This window comes from Canis lupus, chromosome 23, assembly GCF_003254725.2.
Source record: "Canis lupus dingo isolate Sandy chromosome 23, ASM325472v2, whole genome shotgun sequence".
NCBI lineage: Eukaryota > Metazoa > Chordata > Mammalia > Carnivora > Canidae > Canis > Canis lupus.
The window spans coordinates 5,888,224-5,912,816 of NC_064265.1; the positions used below are offsets into that span (position 1 = coordinate 5,888,224).

The 24,593-nt window shown below is 40.8% G+C and overlaps 1 protein-coding gene and 1 long non-coding RNA gene across 27 annotated transcripts in view; one reads left to right on the forward strand and one right to left on the reverse strand.

Moving 5' to 3' along the window:
• Positions 1 to 24,593, forward strand: part of ARPP21 (cAMP regulated phosphoprotein 21) — a 155,004-nt gene that overhangs the window by 94,032 nt on the left and 36,379 nt on the right. For 24 of the 26 annotated variants that reach the window (XM_025461382.3, XM_025461384.3, XM_035705322.2 and 21 more), the window contains 4 exons: positions 3,974 to 4,155; positions 5,040 to 5,144; positions 6,069 to 6,329; positions 10,508 to 10,634. In XM_025461382.3, the coding sequence (XP_025317167.1) occupies positions 3,974 to 4,155; positions 5,040 to 5,144; positions 6,069 to 6,329; positions 10,508 to 10,634 (675 nt within the window). The remainder of the gene's footprint in view (positions 1 to 3,973; positions 4,156 to 5,039; positions 5,145 to 6,068; positions 6,330 to 10,507; positions 10,635 to 24,593) is intronic. The other 2 variants (XM_049099749.1, XM_049099751.1) reach the window with 1 other exon arrangement.
• LOC112668790 (uncharacterized) lies at positions 7,177 to 23,341 on the reverse strand. Its single transcript, XR_003141872.3, has 5 exons — positions 22,970 to 23,341; positions 22,115 to 22,256; positions 12,052 to 12,099; positions 8,177 to 8,366; positions 7,177 to 7,336 (listed from the first exon to the last, which is right to left on the reverse strand). It is a non-coding gene; the product is annotated as an uncharacterized LOC112668790 (long non-coding RNA).

The window sequence follows — 24,593 nt, forward strand, 5'->3', positions numbered from 1 at the left end:
TTTATATATTTATAAGCACTTTGTGGGGAGGGATCAGACTCAGTTTTTTTTTTTTTTTTGGTTTTGTTTTTGTTTCTGCATCCCTAGAATGGATAACCAAGTCTTGGTCCTCATGCAGATACTCAATAATCATATATTAGTATACTTGATAATTACATAGTCCAGCACAGGATGCCTGGGTGGTACAGTGGCTTAAGCATCCGACTCTCGGTTTCAGCTCAGGTTGTGATCTCAGGGTCCTAAGATCAAGCCCCACGTCAGGCTGTGACCTCAGCAAGGAGTCTGCTAAAGACTATCCCTCTCCCTTTGCTCCTCCTTGCCACTCACTCTCTCTCTCTCAAATAAATAAATAAAATATTAAAAAAATAATATCTACTGCACATTATTCATGTTAGTGGAGAAGCTTTCCATCAAAGGCCACATATTAAGGGTAATGAGCAATTGGCCAGCTCATGGCACCCCAATTTACCTCTGCTTCTACACCCTTTACCTGTGCCAACACACATGCCAGGGCCTGCCAGGCATGCTTGAGCCATTCCTGACATGAAAACCTCTTCTAAGCTGGATGGTCTTAGGGCCAACTAGTCTTTCTTTCCCCTCTGGTCTTTAGAAGCTGTCATTCAAACTACTAGCCTATATTCGGTTATAATTACATCTGGATTGGCCAAAGTAGCAGATTCTAAGAGAGGCCACCAGAATCATGCCTGACTTGAAAACCAATAGTCACCTGTCCTAATTCTCTTGGGAAATTGTGTCTGTTCCCTTCCATGCCATCTATCTTTCTTGGGACTTTCTCACTTCTTTCCACCTCTCCTTACTGAGCATAAAAGCAGTACTTTATATTTTCTCTTCTCTTCCAGAAGAACCTGCCACCTATCTCCACCCAAGGTGTAGAGTACCCAAGTTAGAGTACCCAAGTTCTGAGTACTTTTCATATGCAGTTATCTGGAAATGTTTCTTTCGCCTATTTCATAGCCCATTAGTAATATTTCACACAGATGATCTAAAATTTATCAAAAGGACATCTGGGACAGCCCGGGTGGTTCAGCAGTTTAGCACTGCCTTCAGCGCAGGGCGTGATCCTGGAGTCCCGGGATCAAGTCCCACGTCAGGGTCCCTGCATGGAGCCTGCTTCTCCCTCTGCCTGTGTCTCTGCCTCTCTCTCTCTCTCTCTCTCTCTCATGAATAAATAAATAAAAAATCTTTAAAAAAAAAACCAAAAGGACATCTTAATAATTTGTGATCATGTTTTTCACCCTAATTATGGTCCTTTTTTCACACTACCTTTCTTCTCACCGGGGTAAATTGGAAGTCATAGAAAATATAGTAAATATCATTTTATTTTTACTTTCCATTTCTGTGTGTTTGAGTGTGTGTGTGTGTGAGCACAGAATGAGACTGATTTTGAAATGATTTCTTATAAAGTTGCTGTGAAGCTTTTTTTTTAATGCTAGGTATCTAAAATTTTCTTCTTTTTACCATAAAAAAGGGAGGAGGATTAAGAATTAGAACACTAAATGGGCTGATGGGATTTTGTAAATTGAACCATTTTTTCATTCTATCCCAAGTTGATGCTTTGGGGAGAAAAAAATGAGTTGCAGATTTTAAATCTAATAGAAAGTTATTTTTGGGAAAAAAGTATTTAAAATAATTAAAAGTAGCTAAAATTAAATGACAGTGGTAAGAAAACATGCACCTATGAAGAACAGGAACTTTTTAAAAAATATCTCTAAATTTAGTCGTTCTGTGACTATAATTCTGGCACATTTGCTCTTCCATCATGGCACATTATAGTTGGTTATGAAACTGTTATCAGAACTTCCTTAGTTCTGGCAGGTATGGAGCATTTAAGGGTTTCATGTTACACACATGCAAGTACATTTGGGCTGAAAATATGAGGTAATGATGGGAACCTGAGGCTCCCAGTTCCTAACTGGGCTTAAATCAAGTTTGGGGTCAATTTGTTTGACTTCACTACAACCTTACCATTTGCCTTCCAAACCTCCTTCAAAATATCTTCTCACTGTTATTTATAAAACGCACATACCTGACATGTAGCATTGGCAGGTATTTATATATATGAACCCCTGTGCGAATACTACCTGGAAGGAGACATCTTCTGGTAGACTCCCTCCTGCCCCGAGAGGTCTCATTCTTCAGACTCCCATTACCATTAACTTCCGCCTGACCGTGAATGTATTAGAAATGTAGTTGTAGGAGCACCTGGGTGGCTTGGTGGTTGAGCGTCTACCTTTGGCTCAGGTGGTAATCTGGAGTCCTGGGATGGAGCCCCACATCAGGTTCCCCACAGGGAGCCTGCTTCTCCCTCTACCTATGTCTCTACCTCTCTCTCTATCTGTGTGTGTGTCTCTCTTGAATAAATTAATAAAATCTTTTAAAAAAGAAGAAATGCAGTTGTATATTTCCCTAAAAGCTGCCCTTTGGGGACCTGCTTCTTTCACTTAGTGTTCAGTAGCTAATTAGCTCCCATTTTATAACAGTCTATTCTTGTTGGATTCTACATATTTTTTTCTCCACTAAAGCACTGTTTTGTTTGGGTCAGTTTTTATGTTTTCACTCTCTGACCTGTTTTGTTGCTAATTTTACTCACATCACTGGTGATTAATATATCATTAATAACAATATGTATTGTTAATGAAAAAGACTGCCTTCCTTAGCCATCATATGGTGCCCACATCCCAGAACAATTGGCTCTAACCTATCTGCTTGGGAGGATTTTCATTTATGATTGGATGTTTCTCATTGTACCTCATTGGAGCGTGTACATGTTATGTAAACTTGGATAATCCACTGAAGTTATTTGGTGCAATGGGAAGTGAATGGATTTCAGAGTCATTCTGACCCGGGCCTTTTCCTGACTCTCATGTACTGGTTTGGCATTTCTGAGTGAGCTGCTTAGTCCACGTGAACCCTGTTGTTTTTTTTTTTTTTTTTTTTCTTTTTGGTCTCTAAAGTGGAATGAGATCGCACATCTGTGGGTCACCAGAAGAGCTGAGACAGTGTGTACAGGGTGCCTGTCCCTGTGCGTGCCACACTGGAGCTTGATTTGTTCTCCCTTCCTTTCCCTCTCCTTTTCCTTGCTTCCATCCATCTACTGCTCTTGTTCTCCTCCCTTCTGCTCCTTCCTTTCGCCTGCTTCCTTTCCTTTCCAGTAGGCCTTCACTATCTCAGCCGCAGAATAGGGAGATGATACTGTCCTTCCTCCCAGAGTCATGCTGAGGATCCAATGATGCTATTTTGCAAACCATGAAATACTCCTCAAATAATAGTAATAATAATAGTGAGCCATTCCATTATTTCAAAAAGCGAAACAATGCATATTTGCTTCACCATCAGGAGATGATGTTGTGATACTTTTATTATGCATAACCTTTAAAATCTAAACCCCTGTCTGCTCATTGTTGAGTCTGTTTAGAGGAGCGAGTGTGTGGATGTGGCATATTCTGTTGTGTATGTATCAGTAGAACCGACCACAGTTCTGAGTTGGTGCAAGGCCAGTGGAAGCAAAACAAATGTATTAGTAAATAATGTGTAACCCAATGTAGTGGGGATGGGTAGAGGGAAAGCGACCCTATCTCTCAGTGTGTGCAATCTTGCTGATAACGATGAAGTGCAGGCAGCAAACACATGGCTTCATGAAGATTGCTTCTCCATAGGCCCTCTCCACTAGGCGCCACTGTACACACATGCACTCAGCCTTGGCAGATCTTTCTGAAGGCAGTGGATTTAGTTGTTGCTTCTTAAATTTCTCTGGGCTTACGCTGTTAGCTAGCTTAATCGAACAGGTCATAAACAGGAAAGTCTTCACATTGGTGAGGGTTCTGGTGCCCTGGATTTCCACTGCCCTGCCCCTTTACTTTAGGTTACTTGCTGAGTATCTTATCAGCATGGTTTTTCCTGCAAAAGGCGAGACTGAGAAGCTCGCCTGAACCCAGCTACAATTCCTTTGCAGGCCAGCCCTTCGTGAATCCTGATGGAACCCCTGCAATATACAACCCCCCCACCAGCCAGCAGCCCCTGCGAGGGGCAATGATGGGGCAGTCCCAGCAGCCGCCACAGCAACAGCCTTCTCCTCAGCCACAGCAGCAGGTGCAACCACCCCAGCCACACATGGGAGGCCCACTGGTCACTCAGGTAGGAGCAGGCTGGAAGGTGGGGAGGGGAAGTGTTCCAAGACAAAGGCTGTGTGGTCCTCAGAGCAGTAAAAGGTGCCTTAGAAAGAGGTGATACTTTCCATTGGGGCCACCTCCACCCACTCATAGATAGATAAATCCTAGCAGCCTAGGGCCCTTGATAGCAGGTTGATAAGATTTCATCTGGATCCTTAGGTTTAGATAGACATGAATGCCCCATCCAATGATTTGCATGGTGAGCACGCTGCAGTGGCGAAAATGAATGCCAAGTTTTCTTTTAGGTCTAGATGCTATTTTTATGCATCACGAGCCTATCTTGGAGACTGAAGTCATAACCCCAACCAGGCCTTTGTATTACCTTGCTCATTCATTCCCAACCTAGACCAAGTGCTCATGTCTGCAAAGGGATGATATTAAATGCTTTACAATGGGAAGGACAGAGACCAGTTAATTCTGAGGTGGCCTGCCTGTTCTTCAGGACATGCAGAGTGGCCCTCCCTCCCTAGAGCCACACATGGAAATTGCCACAGAAATCAGAGTAGATTGCTAGAGTGAACTTCGTTTGTAATTTTTTCCCTTCTTTCTTGTCCCTGGGCAATATTCTTAGACCAAATAGATTTCACTAACAACAATGACATGAAAAGTATGGCAGTAACTTCTTAAAGTGGTGTTCACTCCGAGAAAACATGCCTCCTGCAAGGCTGGCTGGCTGGTCTGCATGGCTTTGACTTTCCACTGGTGGCTGGTTTTCCTCTCTGGAGTGCACTGAGCCAAGAGGATCTGTAGGGTGGTGTGGGTGGTGTGTTTCCGATAAGACAGACTTCCTGTGGGATTTCCACCCCCAGTGCTTCCCCATTACCTGATCAAGCTTTTTCTTTCCTCCAGTCGGTGCAGGGGCTGCAGGCTTCCTCCCAGTCAGTGCAATACCCAGCGGTCTCTTTTCCTCCCCAGCACCTCCTGCCTGTGTCTCCAACGCAGCAGTTCCCCATGGTACCGTATTACCTGCTTGTGACCTTTCCCCTGAGACAGCATGTTCATGGGCTTTCTTCCGCTCCTGTGCAGGGCTGGCTGATGCTGGGTGGGTGCCCTGGGCTGACTGCGACAGGGCGTGAGTGAGTGTCTCATTCCAGAACACTGCAACCCATCTCCAAAATAATGGTTTCCATTCTGTCGTCTGCCCCATGTTTGCTGCTTCTGCAATTGGGTACCCTTTTAAGAATTTACCAGCTGAGCAGGAATTGAATGCCCTGGGAGTTAGAAGCCAGAAGTAGAGAGACACATGAACTCTGTGTGATGGCTTGGGAAACAGCCTAAAGTCAGTTGGGGTGGTTGTCACTCTGTGCTACTGATGCGGGCGATTCCCCTGGCTCCCTGACCCCCCACTCTCCCTTCCTTTCACCTCAATGCACTAAGTCCCTTTGGACACCGAGAATGAGCATTGGCACTAAATTTCAGGCCAGGCCAGTAAAAAATACTCCCTGATAAGTGATGACACCGTGGTGGCTCCGTCTCTGCAGCAGCCATGGGTAATGGTGAATACAATCCCTTCTGCCTCTCTCCAGAAAGCTGAGGATGTGGTTACTCCTGTGAAGCCTAGCCAACCCTTCAGGACAGGACACCAAGCCCTCTTTGCCTCAGGGCCATCCAGAGGAGCTTGAACCCTTAGTTAAAAAATAATGATTTATTTTTCCCATTGAAGGAGGGAGATTTTGCCAAATGTTTACCATCTCTGATCCTCTGGATGATTAAAATCTGTTGTCCCTTGTTATGTTCTCTTGTTCTGGGCAGAGAATTCCTTTCTGTTATTGTTTTCAATTTGTACACCCTCCCTCACCCACAGTGACAAGCATGTGGTTCATGTGCCTCTCCCATTACTGAGCTGGTCTTGCCAATTTCCTCTTTGTTTCTGTGCAGAGAGACGATGTGGCGACACAGTTCACCCAGATGAACCTGAGCCGGCAATCCTCAGGAGAGACTCCTGAGCCCCCACCTGGTCCTGTCTATCCGCCGTCCCTCATGGCACAGCCAACCCAACAGACAAGCTACGTCATTGCCTCTACAGGCCAGCAGCTCCCTACAGGGGGGTTCTCAGGCTCTGGACCTCCCATCTCCCAGCAAGTCCTCCAGGCCCCTCCCTCACCACAGGGATTTGTGCAACAGCCTCCACCAGCACAGGTAAGCATGCTTTTTCTTGCACCTGTGACTTACAGCTTATCTGTTGGGTATTTTGACATCTACATGTCCACTTCCACATGGATTATCACCAGATCAGCCTGTGTTGCTCTTTCTGGTCCATATTGATATCTCCCACGTATCGGACCTAGTCTGTCTTATTCAGCAGTTGTGCCAAGCTGTGGTGCTCAGAAAGTAAGTTTAGTGAAACTGACCCAGCTGCCCGTGATACAATGAGGGAATGTCCCATTTTCCAGGTTGTGGGTATGGGAGCCGCAGGAAAGCATTCCCTCCTGTGCAATGTCTTGCTCACTGGATTACCTAGGAATTGAAAGCACGAAGGAAGAAGAGAACCTGCTCCTCAGGGACTTTCAACTCTCCCCTGATGCTCTCTAGAAATGTGGTTTTTCCTTAGGCATTTTCTGGAGCTAATCTGGTGCTCCAGGCAGGAGCTCCCCTATGAATAAAAAAGAGGAAGCTAAAGTGGACATCCACTGTCCTTTCCTCTCCCAAGGGGGAGGCAGAGCTCCTACGTGCTCTCACAGGTAGTCATTAATCATATTTAATTGACTTGAGCATGTAAGACACCACAGATCACTGATTTTTACTGTCTTTTTGAAGACTGATTATCTGTTACTGTTCACCACCAAACATCTCTGGTGCTCTCCTGGGTATCCCTTGCAGAATATTGCAAGTGATTACTGTCAAGATGTAAAATGCACAGAGGCATTTTCTGGTCCATTTTCAAGGCACATATATCCCAAGCAAATCCCATCCTAATTAAGAAATACTGCATTGGATGAGCTGTTTAAAGTACAGTGTCACCTTTGTATTATTTGTTTCACTGCCTTAACATATTGAATAAATTATTTTATTTTCAAGCCATGCAGAACCCTTCACCATGAAATGGCTTTCATTCAGTTGTTCATTTTGTTTTGGATGATTAATTAATTGTTCATCTTCAGTTGTCTTCTCTGCAGTATCTCTTTACTAGGAGGATTTAAGGAGATCTGAAAAAATAATTTTAAGTTACAGGAGAAAGGGCCTCATTAATATATTAATTATTTTAGTAATAAATTAAATACTTTCAGTTTAATTAATGGGAAAAATATTGTAGCTCTTTTATCCTAAACAGCATCTAAGTGTTCTTACCCATTTCTGCTATCAAGGAGAAGAGCTGGAAGATATTTAATTGGAGACTTTTTAAAAGGCTTTAAAAAAAAAATCCTTGATGAATGAATTTCAATATTAGTGCACCACAGGAGCAAAGACAACTCAGAACCCCTGGTGTGTCTGCAACAGAAATGCTTTCATCTCTTCTTCAAAAGATTTAGAAATAGAAAGGGAGGGGAGTAGAAAAAAAACCCAAAACAGATGTTCATGTTTCATGGTCAGTCTGGACATCCATGAACTTCTTAGGTACAGGATATAATCCATTGTGAGTTTCAATTTAGTAAACATTTTAAAGCTTGCTTACTCAACTATGGAACAATGAAAAGAACTCGAGGTATAATCCTCAAGCATATGGAAATACATGAAATGCATGCAGAGAGTGAACCTACTTAATAACCTTGAAGTCAGTTTTGTCTGCCGTGTTATGTAGGCCTTCTGAGCACCCCCTGGAAGGTTAAGGAAGAAACACATGGAGAAGGCAAAGAGGGACTTGAAGAAGGTGGGGAGAAGAGGCTTTCTTCGTTTTAAATAAGGCTCCTTCTTCTTTCTCATTTATTTCCTTCCTCTCCTAATCTACTCATAATTTGGTTCTCCATGTGTTTTAAAGTATACATAGTTGTTGAAAATATACATTTTCTCCTTTTGGAAGCTATCTTTACTGTTTTATCCCTTCCAACCTTTCATTTGGATCCTTTGATGACTCCTCTTGGTCCCACTCAACAGCTTGCTCCATGGAGGAGGATGAGGGTGAGCCACGTGTCCATGTCCCATTTGCTTCATATAATTGGGAGCTCTAACTCCTCAGAGCTGACCAATGCTCTACTTGGGGGAGGAACTGGATGGAGGTGATCAAACCTCTAGCACAGCCTGTCAGGGTTTCAAAGAAGATAGGGTGGGAGGAAAAAACCAAGAACAAAACAGGACAACTACGTACTAAAAATTGAGGCTTCCCTCAAGACATCATACTTTCATCTAAACCATTAGTGCTCATCAGGACTTTTTCAAGTGTTTGAACTCTGGCCCTCATCCGTGAAGGTATTTTCATGTTTCATATTGAATGTGAGAGAAGAGCCCTAGGATTGGGTAACATATTTATGAGCTTATATTGAACCAAGTCAAGAAAGGATTCCATAAGCAAGGAAACAAGTTCCTTTCCTAAAGGAACAAACTTTTATTCTTCCCAAAGAACATAGAAATATAGGTACATGAATAAATTCCATAATAGTTGTTCTTAATTTGAGGAAGGATCTGATGCATAATGGTAGTAATCTTTACTAGCACCATGATTTACCAAAGCATAACTAAAACCTGTTAATACTCTAGGATTATTTGGGTTTTTATTGTTAACTGCCTTACAAAGAAAGGGAGGAATAGGAAGGAAAAAATCACTATAAATAAAATGTACAATCAATTAGTTGCCAGATACTGACCCATGTTTGATGGAGACTCGTTCAGTCTCTTACCCTTGGATATCCATATTGCCAGTCAGAATTATAATTCATAAAAATTCTGGGGCACCTGGACTTGGGTGGCTCAGTGGTTAAGTGTTTGCCTTTGGCTCAGGTCATGATCCCAGGGTCCTGGGATGGAGCCCTGCATCAGGCTTCCTGCAGGGAGCCTGCTTTTCCCTCTGCCTGTGTCTCTGCCTCTGTCTGGGTGTCTCTCATGAATAAATAAAATCTTTAAAAAGAATTCATGACAATTTCATGGGTTTGCAGAACCACAGCTCAACACAAACTAAGTTATCTTTTGTTCCTACTTTATGGTAAGGCAGGAAAACAGTATGTGTGTTTCAATTGCAAGATTGAATAAAAGTGTTTCCTATTTGACATGCTCAAATCAGAAAATAAAATACCCATTAAAATCACAGGTGTCAAGTAGAGATGGCTGGTAATTTTATTTTGTGCGCATGATACTTGTAGGATGTGTCCTGATATACATCTGTCTACACTTTAAAGAAGATGGTAGAAGAATGGTCAGAAGCCCAGAGATGAAAAAAACCTTTAAGATTAATAAGAGATCAGCCTTAATATAAATGAACTGAGGCAGGCAAGAAAGCCTTTCAAGAAACATTTGATTGGAATCTTATTCGAAGTAATTAGAATATTATCAGACATTCCCAGTCACTAGAAAGTGACAGCAGGTGACATAAACAATATTTTATACATCATTTCCTTTTATCAGATTGAACATAAATTCTTTTGGATACTGGCTATGTGCAATTACTCCGCCAAGTGCTTTGACAGACTTGACCATATTTTGTAATTCCAACCCCCTGCTCCTTGCTGGCTAGAGATTCGCAATTTTCACATCTCACTTGTGTATCCATTAGAAAAATAATTCACATTAGATAGAATATTTAAAACTACCATAAACTTTTTGTTGTTGTAGATGACTGTTTCTATTCACTCTTGTTTCATTTTGAAAACACAAAATCCACTGTTTTAAGATAACAACCATTATGCTGCTCACGACTAGGTCAGCAATTAGAGCAGGACTCAGCAAGGCTGGTTCAGCTCTGCTTCGTGTGGTAATGGCTCCAGCAGCGTGACTGGGGATGGCCTTGCTCACATGGCCAGAACATCAGTGTAGGCCATCCACTGGATGCCTGTCTTCTCCACATGGCCTCTTTCTCTAGCAGGATGGCCTAAACTTCTTTTTCTGATGACTGGGTGCTCCTCTTGTGTGTGAGCAGAAGTGCAAGTCTTCTTTAAGCACCTGGCTTGCAAGTCTCAGAAGTCACTATTTCTGCCTCAGGACATTGGTCAAAGAGAGTCACAGAATCAGCCCAGATGGCAAGAGCTTGGGGGCTAGATTTCACATCTTCATGAGAAGGGTAATATGCATGCATGCGCACATAGAGCAGGGTGACATGTTTGGTGGTCATTGCCATCTTTACAATGTACTGCAGTCATGGTACATCATAACATGACCATATATTTCTGTTTAAAAATGTTACTTTTTATACATACATTTCTCATCCCCTCTGGTTTTCCTCTCTTCCACAGATGTCTGTGTATTATTATCCATCTGGTCAGTACCCTACCTCAACCACGCAGCAGTACCGGCCCCTGGCCTCAGTTCAGTACAGTGCTCAGAGGAGTCAGCAGATGCCACAAACAGCACAGCAAGCAGGTACTTAGAATCCGTTTTCCATGTCCTCCCCTAACCCAGTGATTTTTGCATGTAAATCTCTCAGCTGTCCTCTTTGGATGAGTATCCAAGCTTGGCAATTTAAATTGCCTCATTTCCCTTACCCAGAGAAGATAACCGAGCATTGGATTAATGCTGTGTGGAAAAGTAACAGGTACAAGAAGGTGAAGCCCTCGTCACTCTGGCACCCCAGACATGCATGCTAAATACAGCTTCCATAAATTATTTTTGGATCTTCTTAGTTTCTTTTAAACCAGAGTGCTGACCGCATCCTTATCTTCCTAGTTCATACCTTTTCTTTCTTTTCTTTTCTCTTTTCTTTTCGCTTTTGTTTTCAACTTGAAGAAAATCCTTCCCCTGTTCCTAAGGCTAGAGGGGACCAAGTTAGGTTGTTTCTATACCATCCTAAAAAGTCCTGTCTTTAGAAGAAGGCCCCTGACACTGCAGCCCATGTCCCGGTGGAACTCTGACTCCATGGCTCACTTTCTCGAGGGCCACACGCCTCCCGCCCAGAGCTTGGCAGCCACTGTGCAGTGGGAAGGGGGGCCGATACACTGTACGAGAGTGAGTAGCAGGTCTCACAGTGAACCGGTCTCTTTCCCTACTGTGTCACACTCCTAATGGCATGCCAGTGCCCAGAGAGCAGCAGGAACCCAGCAGGGCTGAGTGACTTGTGCTAGGGAGAGGCTTGTGTCCTTCCTGATGACCACCCTGCAGGGGAAACCACTAATTGCCATGCCGAAGACCGCCTGACTGGGAGACTCTGCCTTCCGTAAGTAGGTTTTACTACAGCACGTGCTCCCAATGCTGCTCCTGAACGGCTGGCTGTTCGGCCATCTGATCTCTATGCTGATTATATGTATATGCATATGATATGTACAGACATGTGTGGTGTACAGGAGGTGTGCAATTTTTATGAGCTAATAATAAGCACAGTCCTTGCCAAGGGCTAACACCAAGAGCAGACACCCCAAAAGTATGAATGCAGACACGACTAGCATCTTATCAGATTGGGGAAATGCCTCAATTTTTCTGTATCATAGATAGGTAAATACTCTTTAGTTCATCTCATGGCCTATTTAAAGTCTGTGGGAGAAGAATTAAAGAAATGTAGAGCAACCAGCCAGATGCCCTTTTGTTTCAACACTGTAATAGTTTGGGGGGAAAATACATATTGACTTCTGAATTGACTTTACATTTTTATAGCAATAAGAAGACAAAAGGGTTTAAAATAGTTACTTGAAGAAAAGAGTTGGTAATATTTTCTCTGATTGTTAGAAAATATTATACTTCTATCACTTGGTGGTAACTATGCCATGAGGTTAGGTATGTACTCTAGTAATGTGGCTGCTTGCATTCCTCCTGCTAATGTTTGCCAGAGTGAATTTAAGACTCCTACCTGCTGGTCCAGAGTCCACTGTGAAGTTTTCCTTTTGGCTACCAATGCCTGTAGAAGAAAGATGCAGATGTCTAATGATAATGACTGACTAAATTTTAGTTTACTGCCATTATTTGAGTTTCCTAAAGAGCTATTTCAGGGTTGTGTTAGGGTATAGTTCCTATGCAGGCGTACGGTTACAAACATTCTGGAACTTACTAAACCTGGATACACCAGGTCTGTGTGAGGGGCTGAGAAAGTTGGATGACTATGTTCACTGGGCAACAGAAGTAGACTTAGGACAAGCCTCATGCTCCTCTTGATCCTTCTCCACTAACTTTGTTAGTGAGTGTCAACACTAGTGAGAACATTGTGACATTTTTTATCTTTTTTAAAACGTGGTGGGAGAATTTGGGGATGCAGAAGCTCCCCCCAATCTAACCAATCTACAGAGACCTAACTGGCCCCAGCTACATTCCATGGCAGCCTGGAGGCATTGACTTATCCTGTGCTCCCACCTCACCATGGAAATGCCCCCTCCACGGCGCTGTAATGACACTGTAATTAGAAGGGTGCATTTTAAAGTAATATCATATCCAAAATAGAAGTGCTTCAGGTGGCAAGGAGGTGAGTGGAGCTAAGGTGGTCAGTACGGACTGGGGAGATCATGTGTGAATGATGTCCTCCTGAAAGTGGCAGCATCAACATACACATGAGACCTTCAAGCTCTTGGCATTTGAGACCACGACACCGATATCAGCCTAAGATCTCAATACAGTTTCCACCACACTGTCGAATTTACTAAAGGTTTGGGAAGACAGATGGTGTCCCCTGGCATCACTAAGAATCACCTCTGCTAACAAAATCCTGGTAATCCAGCTTAATTCAATGGCTCCTTGACAGTACATGACTATAGCTAGGAGGCCTTTTGCTGAGTTTAGTGACACTAACAGAGACTTCCCAAAGGAACATGATGGATACCTGGGGGAGCCACATTTCCTGGAGGAGCTTGAGGAAAGGCCCTCTCTCTCTGTAAATCGATCTTGGGACCAGGGTTGGGCTGGCACCATCCCACAGTGATGCCCTGACTTGCTCTTGCCCTTCCTTCCACCTCCTGCTCTCTTTCCTCTGTGATCTGACCTTCTCCCACCTTCATCTGGTACTGATTAGCCTGCTTACAGTAAGCTCCACATCATGTGGTTAGGTGTTAGCATGGAGCAAATTTGTCTCAGTTATAACCAAATGAGAGTTTGCTTCTCAACACTGTTCTTAGTCTTTATTTAATTGTAGTGAAAAGCATCCCTTTGTCCTACATTCTTGACCAAATTGAAATCTCCATGAGTCACAACACCTTTCCTAGGCCCTAAGATTACACACAGTGAATTTTTATAAAGAAAATCAGATACTCCACAACTGACTAAATAGGACACCTGCATTACCCTGAGGCTCAATAGGGGTATATAAATTCTTCCTCCTGGTGATTTTGGACTCTTTACACTAACAGTGGGTGATCAAGGTGCTAAGCATCTGGAAGAAGAAGCCTACACTTCTTTATAAACAAAATTTTGAAGGCATTAAGTGATAGATTTGAACAGTAATCTTTGAATTTTGTAGCTGTGCATACAAGGTAAATAAAAACCATTAATAGAGAAGTGTCTCTAATGGAAAAAAAGATGTGTTGTCAACTTAACGTTATCAGGTACCCACACAGTGAAGGTAGATCATTTTCTTTACAAGGCAGTTGTTGATGACTGGAAATTGCATAAAAAGACACTTATCGGGTTAGAGCTAAAAAGGCTGTGGTTTTCAAATCCTTCCAGCTTTGAAAGACTTAGAAGCAAGGGTGTCCCACCTGAGAACAGGTGGCTGTCCCAGGGGTCAAATACCAAAATAAAGTGCTGATGAGCAAGCCTTTCATTTCATAATGTTTTAGGCTTTCTTAGTTAGCATATCACTTTTACTTAATACCTATGTTGCTATGCCTTTATCCTGGTTTAAAAACATTTTTAAGGTCACAAACATGTTAGTAGTAATTCTAGCCATCGTCAGTTAGGTCTCTAATGTGCTAGTTGCTATGCTAAGTCTTTATAAACACTGCATTGCCTCATCCCCACCACAAATTTACAAGGGAAATAGTAGCTGTGAACACCCCTGTTCAGAAATAAGTTACTTAGGGTCCCAGGGTTGATCAGATTGGGAGGACAATCCAGGCTGGCCTGGTTTTAAACTTGCACATTAACCACTTTATCATAATCCTATGAACAGAGTTACTAGTGTTGCCTTTATTTCCTGTCATGGACAATCACAGAGAAATGAGCACGTTGGCACTAAACCAGCAGGCCCATGTTTCGGAGGTAGATAGCATTTAATTAATTACCCAAGTACGCAGTTTGACTAATAGCAGAACAAATGGGGGAACTCTGGACTTTGGCTCCCAACCCACCACAGGCTTTCCTATTCCTGTGCAGAGCTGGTCACTGACAGCAAATGACAGAGCACAGCTGAAACATTTATGTGCGGATCACATATTGAAAAGAGGGAGAGAGAGAGAGAGAGAAAAAAAAAAAAAAGAATTTGTCTTGAATCTCGTCTCCAAGTCCAAATTCCCTTCTCAGTTTGACTAAAAAAGAAGTATAGGTAGCTTCATTCTCCATTCTCCACAATCCTGCACGTTTCCTAAAAGCCACAAAAATGGGCTTGTAGGGCCCTATACACTTGCCTAAGTGGGCATGTAGAGATGAATAAGTCCTGGTTTGGGTGTCAGGATAATAATGGCCTCAGAAAATAAGTTGGGGAGCATTCCCTCCTCTTCTGTTTTTTGGAAAGAATTGTGTAAAAATGGTGCTGACTCTTCCTTAAATGTTAAATCCTCCAGTGACCCTGTCTGAGCCTGGGGATTTTCAGAAGCATTATTTTTTACTTTTCATGTGAATATAATTCCTAGAGCCTTTAATTATGAAATTGTTATGGTTATAAGAGTATTCAGGTGATCTGTCTCACTTTTGCTGAGTTTTGGTCCTCTGTGGTCATTGAGGAATTGGTTCATTTCTTCTAAGTTGTGGGATTTATAAGTGGAAGAGTTATTAGTGGTTATTTCTTTATTATACTTTGAATGGCTGCAGGATATGTTGAGATATCCTGTTTTATTCTTACTGTTGGTGATTTTTAAATTCTCATTTCTTAGTTTTGTAAGTCTCACTAGGTTTATCAATTTCACTGATCTTTTCAAAGACCTACCACTATATTTCATTGATTTTCTCCATTGTTTTATTGTTTTGATTTCATTGATTTCTGTTCTTGCCTTTTCTATTTTCCTGCTTCTGCACACTTTAGCTTTATTTTATATTGCTTTATGTAATTTCTTGAGGTAGGAGGTGAGATCATTGTTTTAAGACTTTTTCTCTTTTCTAATGCCAGCATTTTGTGCGATAGCCCTGCTTTAAGAGTGTGCCACATATTTTTATGTGCTTTATTTCTATTTTCATTCATCTGTATATATATTTTTTATTTCCTGTGAGATTTCCTCCTTGATCTATGGATTATTTAGAGGTGTTTTGTTTAATACTCAAGCATTTGGAGGTTTTCCTGTTGTATTTCTGTTATTGATTCTAGACTGATTCCATTACAGTCAAAGAATATGCTCTGTATGATTTTAACTCTTAAAAGATTGTTGAGGTTGGTTTCACGGACCAGGATATGATCTAAACTCCTGAAAACAATTGGGTATTCTGCTGTTGTTTGGTGGAATGTTTTAGACTTGTCAATTAAAATCCTGTCAGTTTATTTTGTTGTTCAGATCTTCTGTATTTTTGCTGATGTTCTGCTTACTAGTTCTATCTGTGGCTGAAAGGTGATAGTCACGACTCCAGCTCTAAGACTTCCTCCAGTCCTGACATGAATCTCAAGGCAAAGGTTACCTCCAGTTTCTCTGAAGTCCAAGGATGCAGGGGAGACTTTGAAGTTATTCAAAGCATGTTATCATTTTTTTCCTCAAATAATTAAGACATGTTTGATTCCCTAAAAAAAAGAAACATTCCATGAAAATATCTGGAAGGTAAGACCCTATGACCAATGAGGTATGGGTAAGCTGTTCCTAGACACTGTTGTCTACATCCCTCACGTGCCAGGCTTTAGCACTTTTCTTAATGCCAATAATGTTACTTTAGGTTTAGGTAGAAGAATAATATGGAATACTGTTTACAACAGGCAGTCCAAAACTGCTGATTTTCTTGTAGACCAGGAGAGCTTGGATTCTTAAATGTCATGAAAGTAGAGTAATAGGAAGATAGACTGTCAGCAGAGCAGGAAGGGGGGAAACACAATACTTGAGGGAACCCTTAATTCGATTAGTTTATAACTGCAGCAAATCCTTTGGTGTAGATTATGAAAACTCTGGAGATGCCTCTTACCTCTGCTTTTTAAATCCCTTTCCTGGCCATTCTCCCACTCCCAACCATCTGCTGGATCCTTCATTTGGGTAAAAATCAGTTTCATAGAGCAATTTCCATGAATATGTTTTACTTTTCAAATTATAGCTCAGAAGGAAACCATGAAAAATAAGTCTTAAATATTGCATCATATTGCAAAAACCTGTGCAGCTTTTGTAGGGCTTCCTTAGACCTATTTAATTTACTCCTGCTCTGGTTCCGTCAGGGCTCTGTGTTGGGTCAATGACGAGCCAACCCACCTTGCAAAGCAGAGTTGGAATCCTTGCAGGAGACAGTGACAGAGGTCTTCAAAATTGTTTGAGCTGCTTTACTAACTCTTTCACTAGTATTTAACATAAGCCTCACTTGGATTTTCTCTTACACTCTGCTGAACAGCCATCATGAGGTATGAATAGTAGAGACAGAATTTAAATGTTCGTTTGGTTAAATGAGGAAACTGTGGAAGGTCGGCCTCCTGCTCAGTGGAGTCTTTCTTGTCAGAGCCAGAAAGGGGGCTTCTACTACCTCCATCTTTATAGATTCAGTGACAAATGTAGGTTTCAGAAACCCAGCAGACTTACTCCGTGTGACAAAGTCTGATTGTGAAATTCTGCCCTTGGGTATTTGAACTTAGTACCACATGCAGGTTATAAGGAGAGCATGCAAACAAGAGTAAAACAATATCCAGAATATTTGGAGATGTGTTATCACCCCTTCCACTTCATAAGACAGAAATCAGAGTATCCCCACCTCTTAGAGTATTGTCTTTCTCTGTCCTATTAAAGAGGAGAGACAAAGCCTTGCAACAGGCTTCCCATTGTCCCGTTAATCAGAGAGAAGAATGATGGATGCAGATAAAGAATTTTTGCCATGAATTCAAAATATATGTCAATTAAAAGCTTACGGAAGAACACCCAGGGAAGAGAAAACCAGGGAAGAGAATGTTAGATCCTGTTTGTTATTTTGCTAACTGATGATGGGATAACAGAATAATCCAGGAATCTTTAGGGACACATAGACCTTTAGGATATAGATTGCATTGATTCAAACCTCCATTCTACATATGCAGAAAACCTTTTATGTATAGGGAGTTCTTCACTGAAGAATCATAGAATTGGAGGGTTCAGCCTGTCAGAAATACTAACTATATAACAAGCCACTGGATTTTTCCATGCCTCTCTGGATTCTTGAGAACAGCTTATAAATGCCATTCTCACCACCTCACATGTTGTGGGTTTATGAGGGAGGGTTACTGTAGCCAGTGCTGCCCCAACTTCAGTGAGCATATACACCACCCAGGATCTTGATCAAATGCATATTTTGACACAGTAGTTCTGGGGTAAGTCCTGAGATTTAACTTTTCGAGCACACTCCTAGGGGATGTGGATGCTAATGGTCTGCCATCTGGAGAGCAATGTCATAACAAATTTTTAATCATGACTGGCCTGTGCATAAGGTGTTTCAAAGGGAAAAAAAACCTACCTAAATTCACTCTTTGATTTAACATCGTTTACATTTCAGGCAAAAATTAATACTTCACAGTTAGCATATGACTCTTATGAATTATAGCTAGTAAATATTAGAATTAGTGTATTCATGTTTACAGATCCAAATTTTGAGATAGACAGTAAATATAACATGATTGCACTACACAGCAGCACTCAGAAATGTTGAAAGAATGAATAATGTGTGTACCTCTTTTCAAGTTAGCATGAACACAGCAAGTTAGGTGGCTGTGTGTATGTGTTGATGTGTGTGAGAGAGAGATGAGAATTTGGGAAGATGTAAAAGGCTAAATGGAAATATCTTAGCCATCTCAAATATTGATAAAAGCAAAACTGTAGTTAAATGTTATGAAATCAGATAGAGAGACAGCCTAACAAAATAATCACAGCAACAAACAAATACACACATTTTTCAAAGTTCAGACATTTGCCCGAGAAATAGGTCACAGATCCTTTGGGCCACTTGCAAGGGGATAGTATGGTTAGTTTTTTTGTGTGTGCTGAGAAATTTAGGAATCTCTTTTTCCTTTTATTTCTCTCATTTTTTTTCTTTTTGATTTAGAGATTTCTATAAATTTAAAGGAATAATGTTCCCATCAACACTCATTTCAGCTGACTAGTTTTGAAAGTGTTCAGATGGCAGGGAATAACCAGACCCTGAATGTTACTCAGAGCACCCTGTGTTCAAGGCAGCTCTTTCCTTCAGTTAGTTCTCTTTTGAGTGTTTAACAAAGGAATGGACTCGGTGGCATCTCTGGCAGGAAGATGTCATTTTCTGTGACACATGTATATTTGAAAATAGACCAAAGCCACAGTTCCTTTCCTGATAGGCCTGCATTGAAGTTCAATAAACAGCGTATGTTTAGCTTTTTTCTTCTTGTAGTAGTACTATTTTTGTTGTGATAGAATATTGTTCATAATAACATCTCCTAGTAGGAAAAAGGATTATTGTCTCTTTAATGTTCCTGAAACACATTTGGGATGGGGCAAAATGTACCTTAATGGAGTCTATAAATTTATTTAACCAGAGCACTTGCGTGAGGTTGACAGTGAATCCAGTATTTTTAGTGTGACTTATTAAGGAGTGCCAGTGCGGCTGAGAGGAGTTTTATCTTTGAAAAAGCGCTTCTCTTTCTTTGTTCTTATGATATTCCTCCCCTTGACTTTTTTCCCCTTGGGGATGGAGAGAGATGGATAGAGGGACCATCAGAGCTAAAGAAAGAATTTGGAAAACCAGTGTGATCAATAAGATACATTAATTTCTAGACAGTGGGATTTTCTTTTTTAATCGTAAATCACCTTCTCCAAATTTGAAAGTTTTAAAAAAATTTTGTCTAATTATCCTATGTATGATTTACATTGCATGTTAATGTTTAAAATCTTATTAATTTATGTATTTTAAATACATTTTTAAAAAACATATAACCAGTAATCACTCAAAGAAGCTACGGAGAAATTGTTATACTTGACCACCTTGAGGAAACCATTCTCCATTCTTACCTTGGGTGTCTGCTTTATTATGTTACTAAAAGCAGAGGGGGTCGATTATCAAAGAGTTACACGGGATTTAATTGTCTGATTTCTGTTAACATCAGTGGAAGTCACATGGATAAATCCTTGTGGAACATGCTGTTCTGAAAATACAAGTCTGGAAAAGGTTTCTATGGAAATGTTCGTGTGTTTCTTTCATTAATTGGTCTATGTATTCCATTTACAAAAATGGGAATGAGAAGTATTAAGCTGGGGTTATGAGAAAGGTTAACATTATTAGAGCAATAATAGGAATCATGCTATTTTTAGATCTGAAAGTCTTGTAGGTTAACAAAACGATATAGATGGTCAGGTCCCCTCTGTCCCTTAGGCGGTTATAGTAAAAGGGACTTATTCAACATGTTTCTAAGAGTTGCTTGGCACTTTGCATTTTATGTACCTTTTGGTGTTTACACACTCATTTGTTTTTCAGTTAAGCACTACTGATGTGGTTAGGATTTCTGTTTTCCTATAAAGATGGGGAATAAGACATATCATAGCAGTATCTTATTTTTTTCTTGTATTATTTAACCAAAAGTGGAAGCAGTGGTTTGTTAGAAAAAAAAAAAAAAAGAAAGATTTGGATTAGAGATGGAAAGGAAAGAAAGGTGGCAAGAAAAGCATACACATTATGGTTTTTTTTTTTTTTTTCAAAATTCTGACATTTCTGTGCAGCTTTCCTAAGAGAGAATCTGAACTCTAGAAAAAAAAAATCTAAACCCAAACTACTAGTTCCAAGTGGTCAGGTTTACCTGGTGGTTTCACAGACTTAAATGAAGAGAAGTTAAGATATGCAGTCTTGGCCCAACCTTTTAATTTTCACCTCCTTTTCTTTTCTGTTAATATGTTGCCAATTTCTTATTAATTTCTACAGAGAGCTATGCCTCCGTGGATAAATTGCCTTATTTTTCAGCCCCTCCTTTCTTTGGAAGCACTTTGTTCTTTCAGTTCTTCTCCGCATTCTCTGCTTCCCTATCTCCAAATCTATCTTCTCATTTTATTAACTTTCTATCTTTAATTCTCTGGACCTCTCTCTCTCTTTTTTTTTTTGTTTCTTTTCCTTATAATAAATATGCTTTTCACTCTGAACTGGGTGATTTTCATATCATGCTTTAGTTGTCTGAATTTCTCCTCATTTTAATTTATTAAACTTATTTCCATCCCACACACTCCTTTCCATTATGAGATAGGACACCTCACCTCATTCCTCCAGAGATATACATGATGCAACATTCCAATGATTAAAAAGAAGATGCTGGGTTTTCCCCAGCTTCTGATGAGGTGGCATCAAGAGTTCCAACCCGTCATCTCTCCACCCTATTGTCCTGAGAGCCAATATAAAGTTACCCTCAGGGTTGGTGACTTAAAACTCAGAAATTTGTAGTGATAGAAAAAGGGAAAACAACACAAGAATGTTATTTTTATTTTGTTTCCCAAGTTCAATGATGCAGTGGTGCCTACAGGAAATTGTCAGATGATGTTTAAATTTGTCATTTCCAAGGGGTTCACTATCACTTAGATATTTTGGTGTTCTTTCTTTGAACAGAAAGCAGCGTACACATCATTAAATTTAAAGGACACGACCTCAGAAGTCAGAAGCCCTGAAATGTACTGTTTCTGAAATTCTTTCTTCTTTCCACTACCTTCAGATGCTGCTTTTTGTGAGGATGTAAATGTATATTCAGTAAAACCAGTCTGCTTGGACTCACACATGCTCATTTGCCACTTCCCCAGACCATCAGCATAAGAACAAATTCTAATCACCCCCTACAGCCCCGAAATGTGGGGCTGTCCATATGAGTGGTTCATAAACATTATAGTTCAGAACTAAGGAGTAATCTCTATAGCCCAAGAAGGCTAGAGGATTGTGTGAGTCTAGAAGTAGTATAATTCTAGAAGAAGCACAGTGACTGCCACCTCACACACCCTCTTTAGAGCCGGTGGGTTGGGGCGGGGGGGGGGGGGGCGGGGAGGGTGGTTTGTATGCTTACAAGTAGGGTCACTAATTGATTCAGCTGTTACAACATGATTCCATGGCACAGGCATTTCTGCACATCTGTTCTTTGGAAGAGCATGTCAGCAGCATGCAATAGCCTTCACACTTACACTCTCATCCAAATCCTTGAAGCTGCCACAGACCTCCCTCTGGGGTCTCTCCCAGGTGCTATTCCCAGTTGCCTGCTGACCCTCCCTGGCTGCCATGATGGTTTTGATGCCCTTCAAGGACTGGCACCAATCCCTAATTGCCTGCTGACATCTTCCTGATTCCTCACTATTTCCTTGAAGGCACCTAGAGACTCATAATTGAATTTTCAACATTCTCCCAGATGCTCTTACTCTTGTGTTTTATTCTTATTTTTGTATTAGGTCCAGCACCATTGCACTTTTCATGAGCCATGTGGGTCATAATTGCTTTGAGAATAAGAAATTCATGGCAGAAAGAGGAGCCAGAATAGAGCCCCAAACACACTTTGCCGAATGCAGGATAGTGCAGTGCAGCACACATTCCAAGGTATTTTAAGAGCACGCAGTAGAATTTGCTGAGCCAGCTCCATGCAGGCATTGCATGCATTGTTTTCCAACAGTAGCAACTTATCAACAAATATCACTCTAATTACTCACCTATGAGTGTTAGCCAGAGTGTGTGGTATTACATTGAGACGATCAGAAAGCTTGAGGCCCTCTTCCGCGAATCTTGATGGACACCTTGATTTCCCCAGTTGAGACTAACTAGATCTCTCTGGTCTGAAAGGCTCAGCTTCTACTGTGGAGGTGAATCAAAAAGAACAATACAAAGTATGAATCTGAGAGAAAAGATCCTGCCTTGCTGAAAATTGTGGCAAAAATTAGGAGGAAGAGAAGGTTCTAATGGGTAATTCTTGTTTTCTTCTGCATATGTAATTTTTATAGACTGTCCAAACAGCACAGTACTTGCAGTAAAGAATGTTTTAAAAGACACAAAAACTCCATGCCAATACAATAATGAATTATTTTGTGTCCTCTTTTTCTGCCTTTGAGCCTATATATGTACACATGATAGACACACATGTGTATTGCAATCATGGGTCATGCCACTTCCTTATTAATATAGCATTTTTACTCACTCGAAACTCATTTTATACTTGCATGTAAACTGATTCTTCCAACATTTCTGTGGCATTGTCTTTTTTAGAAGTAAAAATTGTATTTGCAGATGACACACATAGTTACATAAAAAATTCTAAATAGTATACAAAACAACTACTAGAACTCGTTAGGGAATTTAACAATACTGCAGAATATAAGAACAATATACAGGAATCACTATTTAACATACAATATTTTTATATACTGGCAGAAAACAAATGGAAAATTTAAAGATTCAGTTTGGAATAGTATGTGTGACAATTTTAATAACAATGATGGCAGTCACCCGGCTCCCAACCTTGTAGGTCCAAGAGGCCCATGGCATTGCCTCAGTCATTGGGAACTACTCACAGTTAGCCCCAAACACCCCACAGAGTCTTCTAGAATGACAGCAATTACAGCATGAAATATTCCCAAAGCAGTCTTTACATTCCTGGTTTCTCCTTCAAAGGAAAAGTATATAATGGGTGGAGGGGGGAGCTTTCAATCTTTCAAATCTCTCATTTATCTACCCTATCTAATTTCCATATCCAACAAATATTTCATAATAAACTGTTGTTATTGGCTTCCCAGTGCTCTCCAAGCGAGGAAGACACCACAGAAGCTTCAGGGTATTTTTCCACCTTCTGTCAGGTGCTTTTGTCTTTTTAATTTTCCGTTGTTAAAACTGATGCAATTCAAGGAGCTCACACTCTTTGAGTTGGAGTCTACTTCAAGTGCCTCTGTGAACACTACACAAAGGAGACGGTTTCCTTGGTAACAGGAATGTGGCAAAAAAAAATGTGCTCCCTCCCTCCTTCCTACTGCCCCTCTGCACTGCTGTTTGCCAGGCACAGAAACTACCATTCAGACAAGAATCCCTGCTCTTGATCAGCTAGCCATTGAGTGTGAGGCACCACTACCAACCTCTTGCTCTATTTCCCCATCAATGAAAACAGTTCAGCTGTGAAATGGGCCTTCTCTCATCATGGCCTTTAGCTGGTCTTTTTTAGACATTTAAAAATAGAGAAAGAGGAAACTGGGCTTTAATCCGTGTGTGTGTGTGTGTGTGTGTGTGTGTGTGTGTGTGTGAATGTGATTGCCCTAATGAAGGGAATTTAGATGGTTGGTAGCACTTACTTTTACATTTACTTTCAGTTTCTGAAATTTGCATCAAAAGTATTTTTAAATTTCTGGCAGGACATAATGGCATGTTTGGTGACTGCTGTGAAAATTAATGTATTAATTTGGCAAAACTCATGACGTACTTATTAAGGATACTTCTAAATAAGCTCCCATAAGCCCAAAATGACTTTCTTCCTCCTATTGAAAACAGGCAAATATAGGCATGTGAATTTATAGATAGGTATCTATGAAGTCGAATTTCAGAGGTGTCATTTAGCAAGCATGGGGAATAACTCATATGATTCTTAGTCCTGGGCTCTCACTGTGCTCCAGGGTATCAATAAAACCGTACTGGGAGCCAAAGCTCTATATCTTCCCCATCCACTTTATCCATCTTATCTGTATTTTTTCCTCCTCAGAACAATGAAAGAGAATATGAAGACTGTACAGTTGATTTCTGAATTATTCGGCTGCTGAGCTTGTCAGTTATTGAAGGATATTTAGGGTACTGTAGGCTTTTGCTTCCTTTTCTGGGTAATTGAGCCACCTGCTCAGCTAGTTTGCCAGGAGTTTAGTCTCTTATTCAGGAATGAGACTTCAGCTCAAGTAACAAAGTTCAGATAATTAGTATCTGCTTTGTTTGTATATGGGGGGAGGTAGTGGTGTAAACAACTGACATTTTTTTTTTCCTGACACTTATGAGATCTAGCAGTCGTAGGTCAAGTTGTCAGCTGGTTTGGTTTTCTTGCCTTGCCTTGTGTAAGTCTACCTTTTCTTTTCAAACTGAAGAGGGGAGGAAAGATATTAAGGTGGAAAACTGATGTGCTTTGCCAAAGCGTTCTTATAATGTTGTCAACAAACACTAGCACGT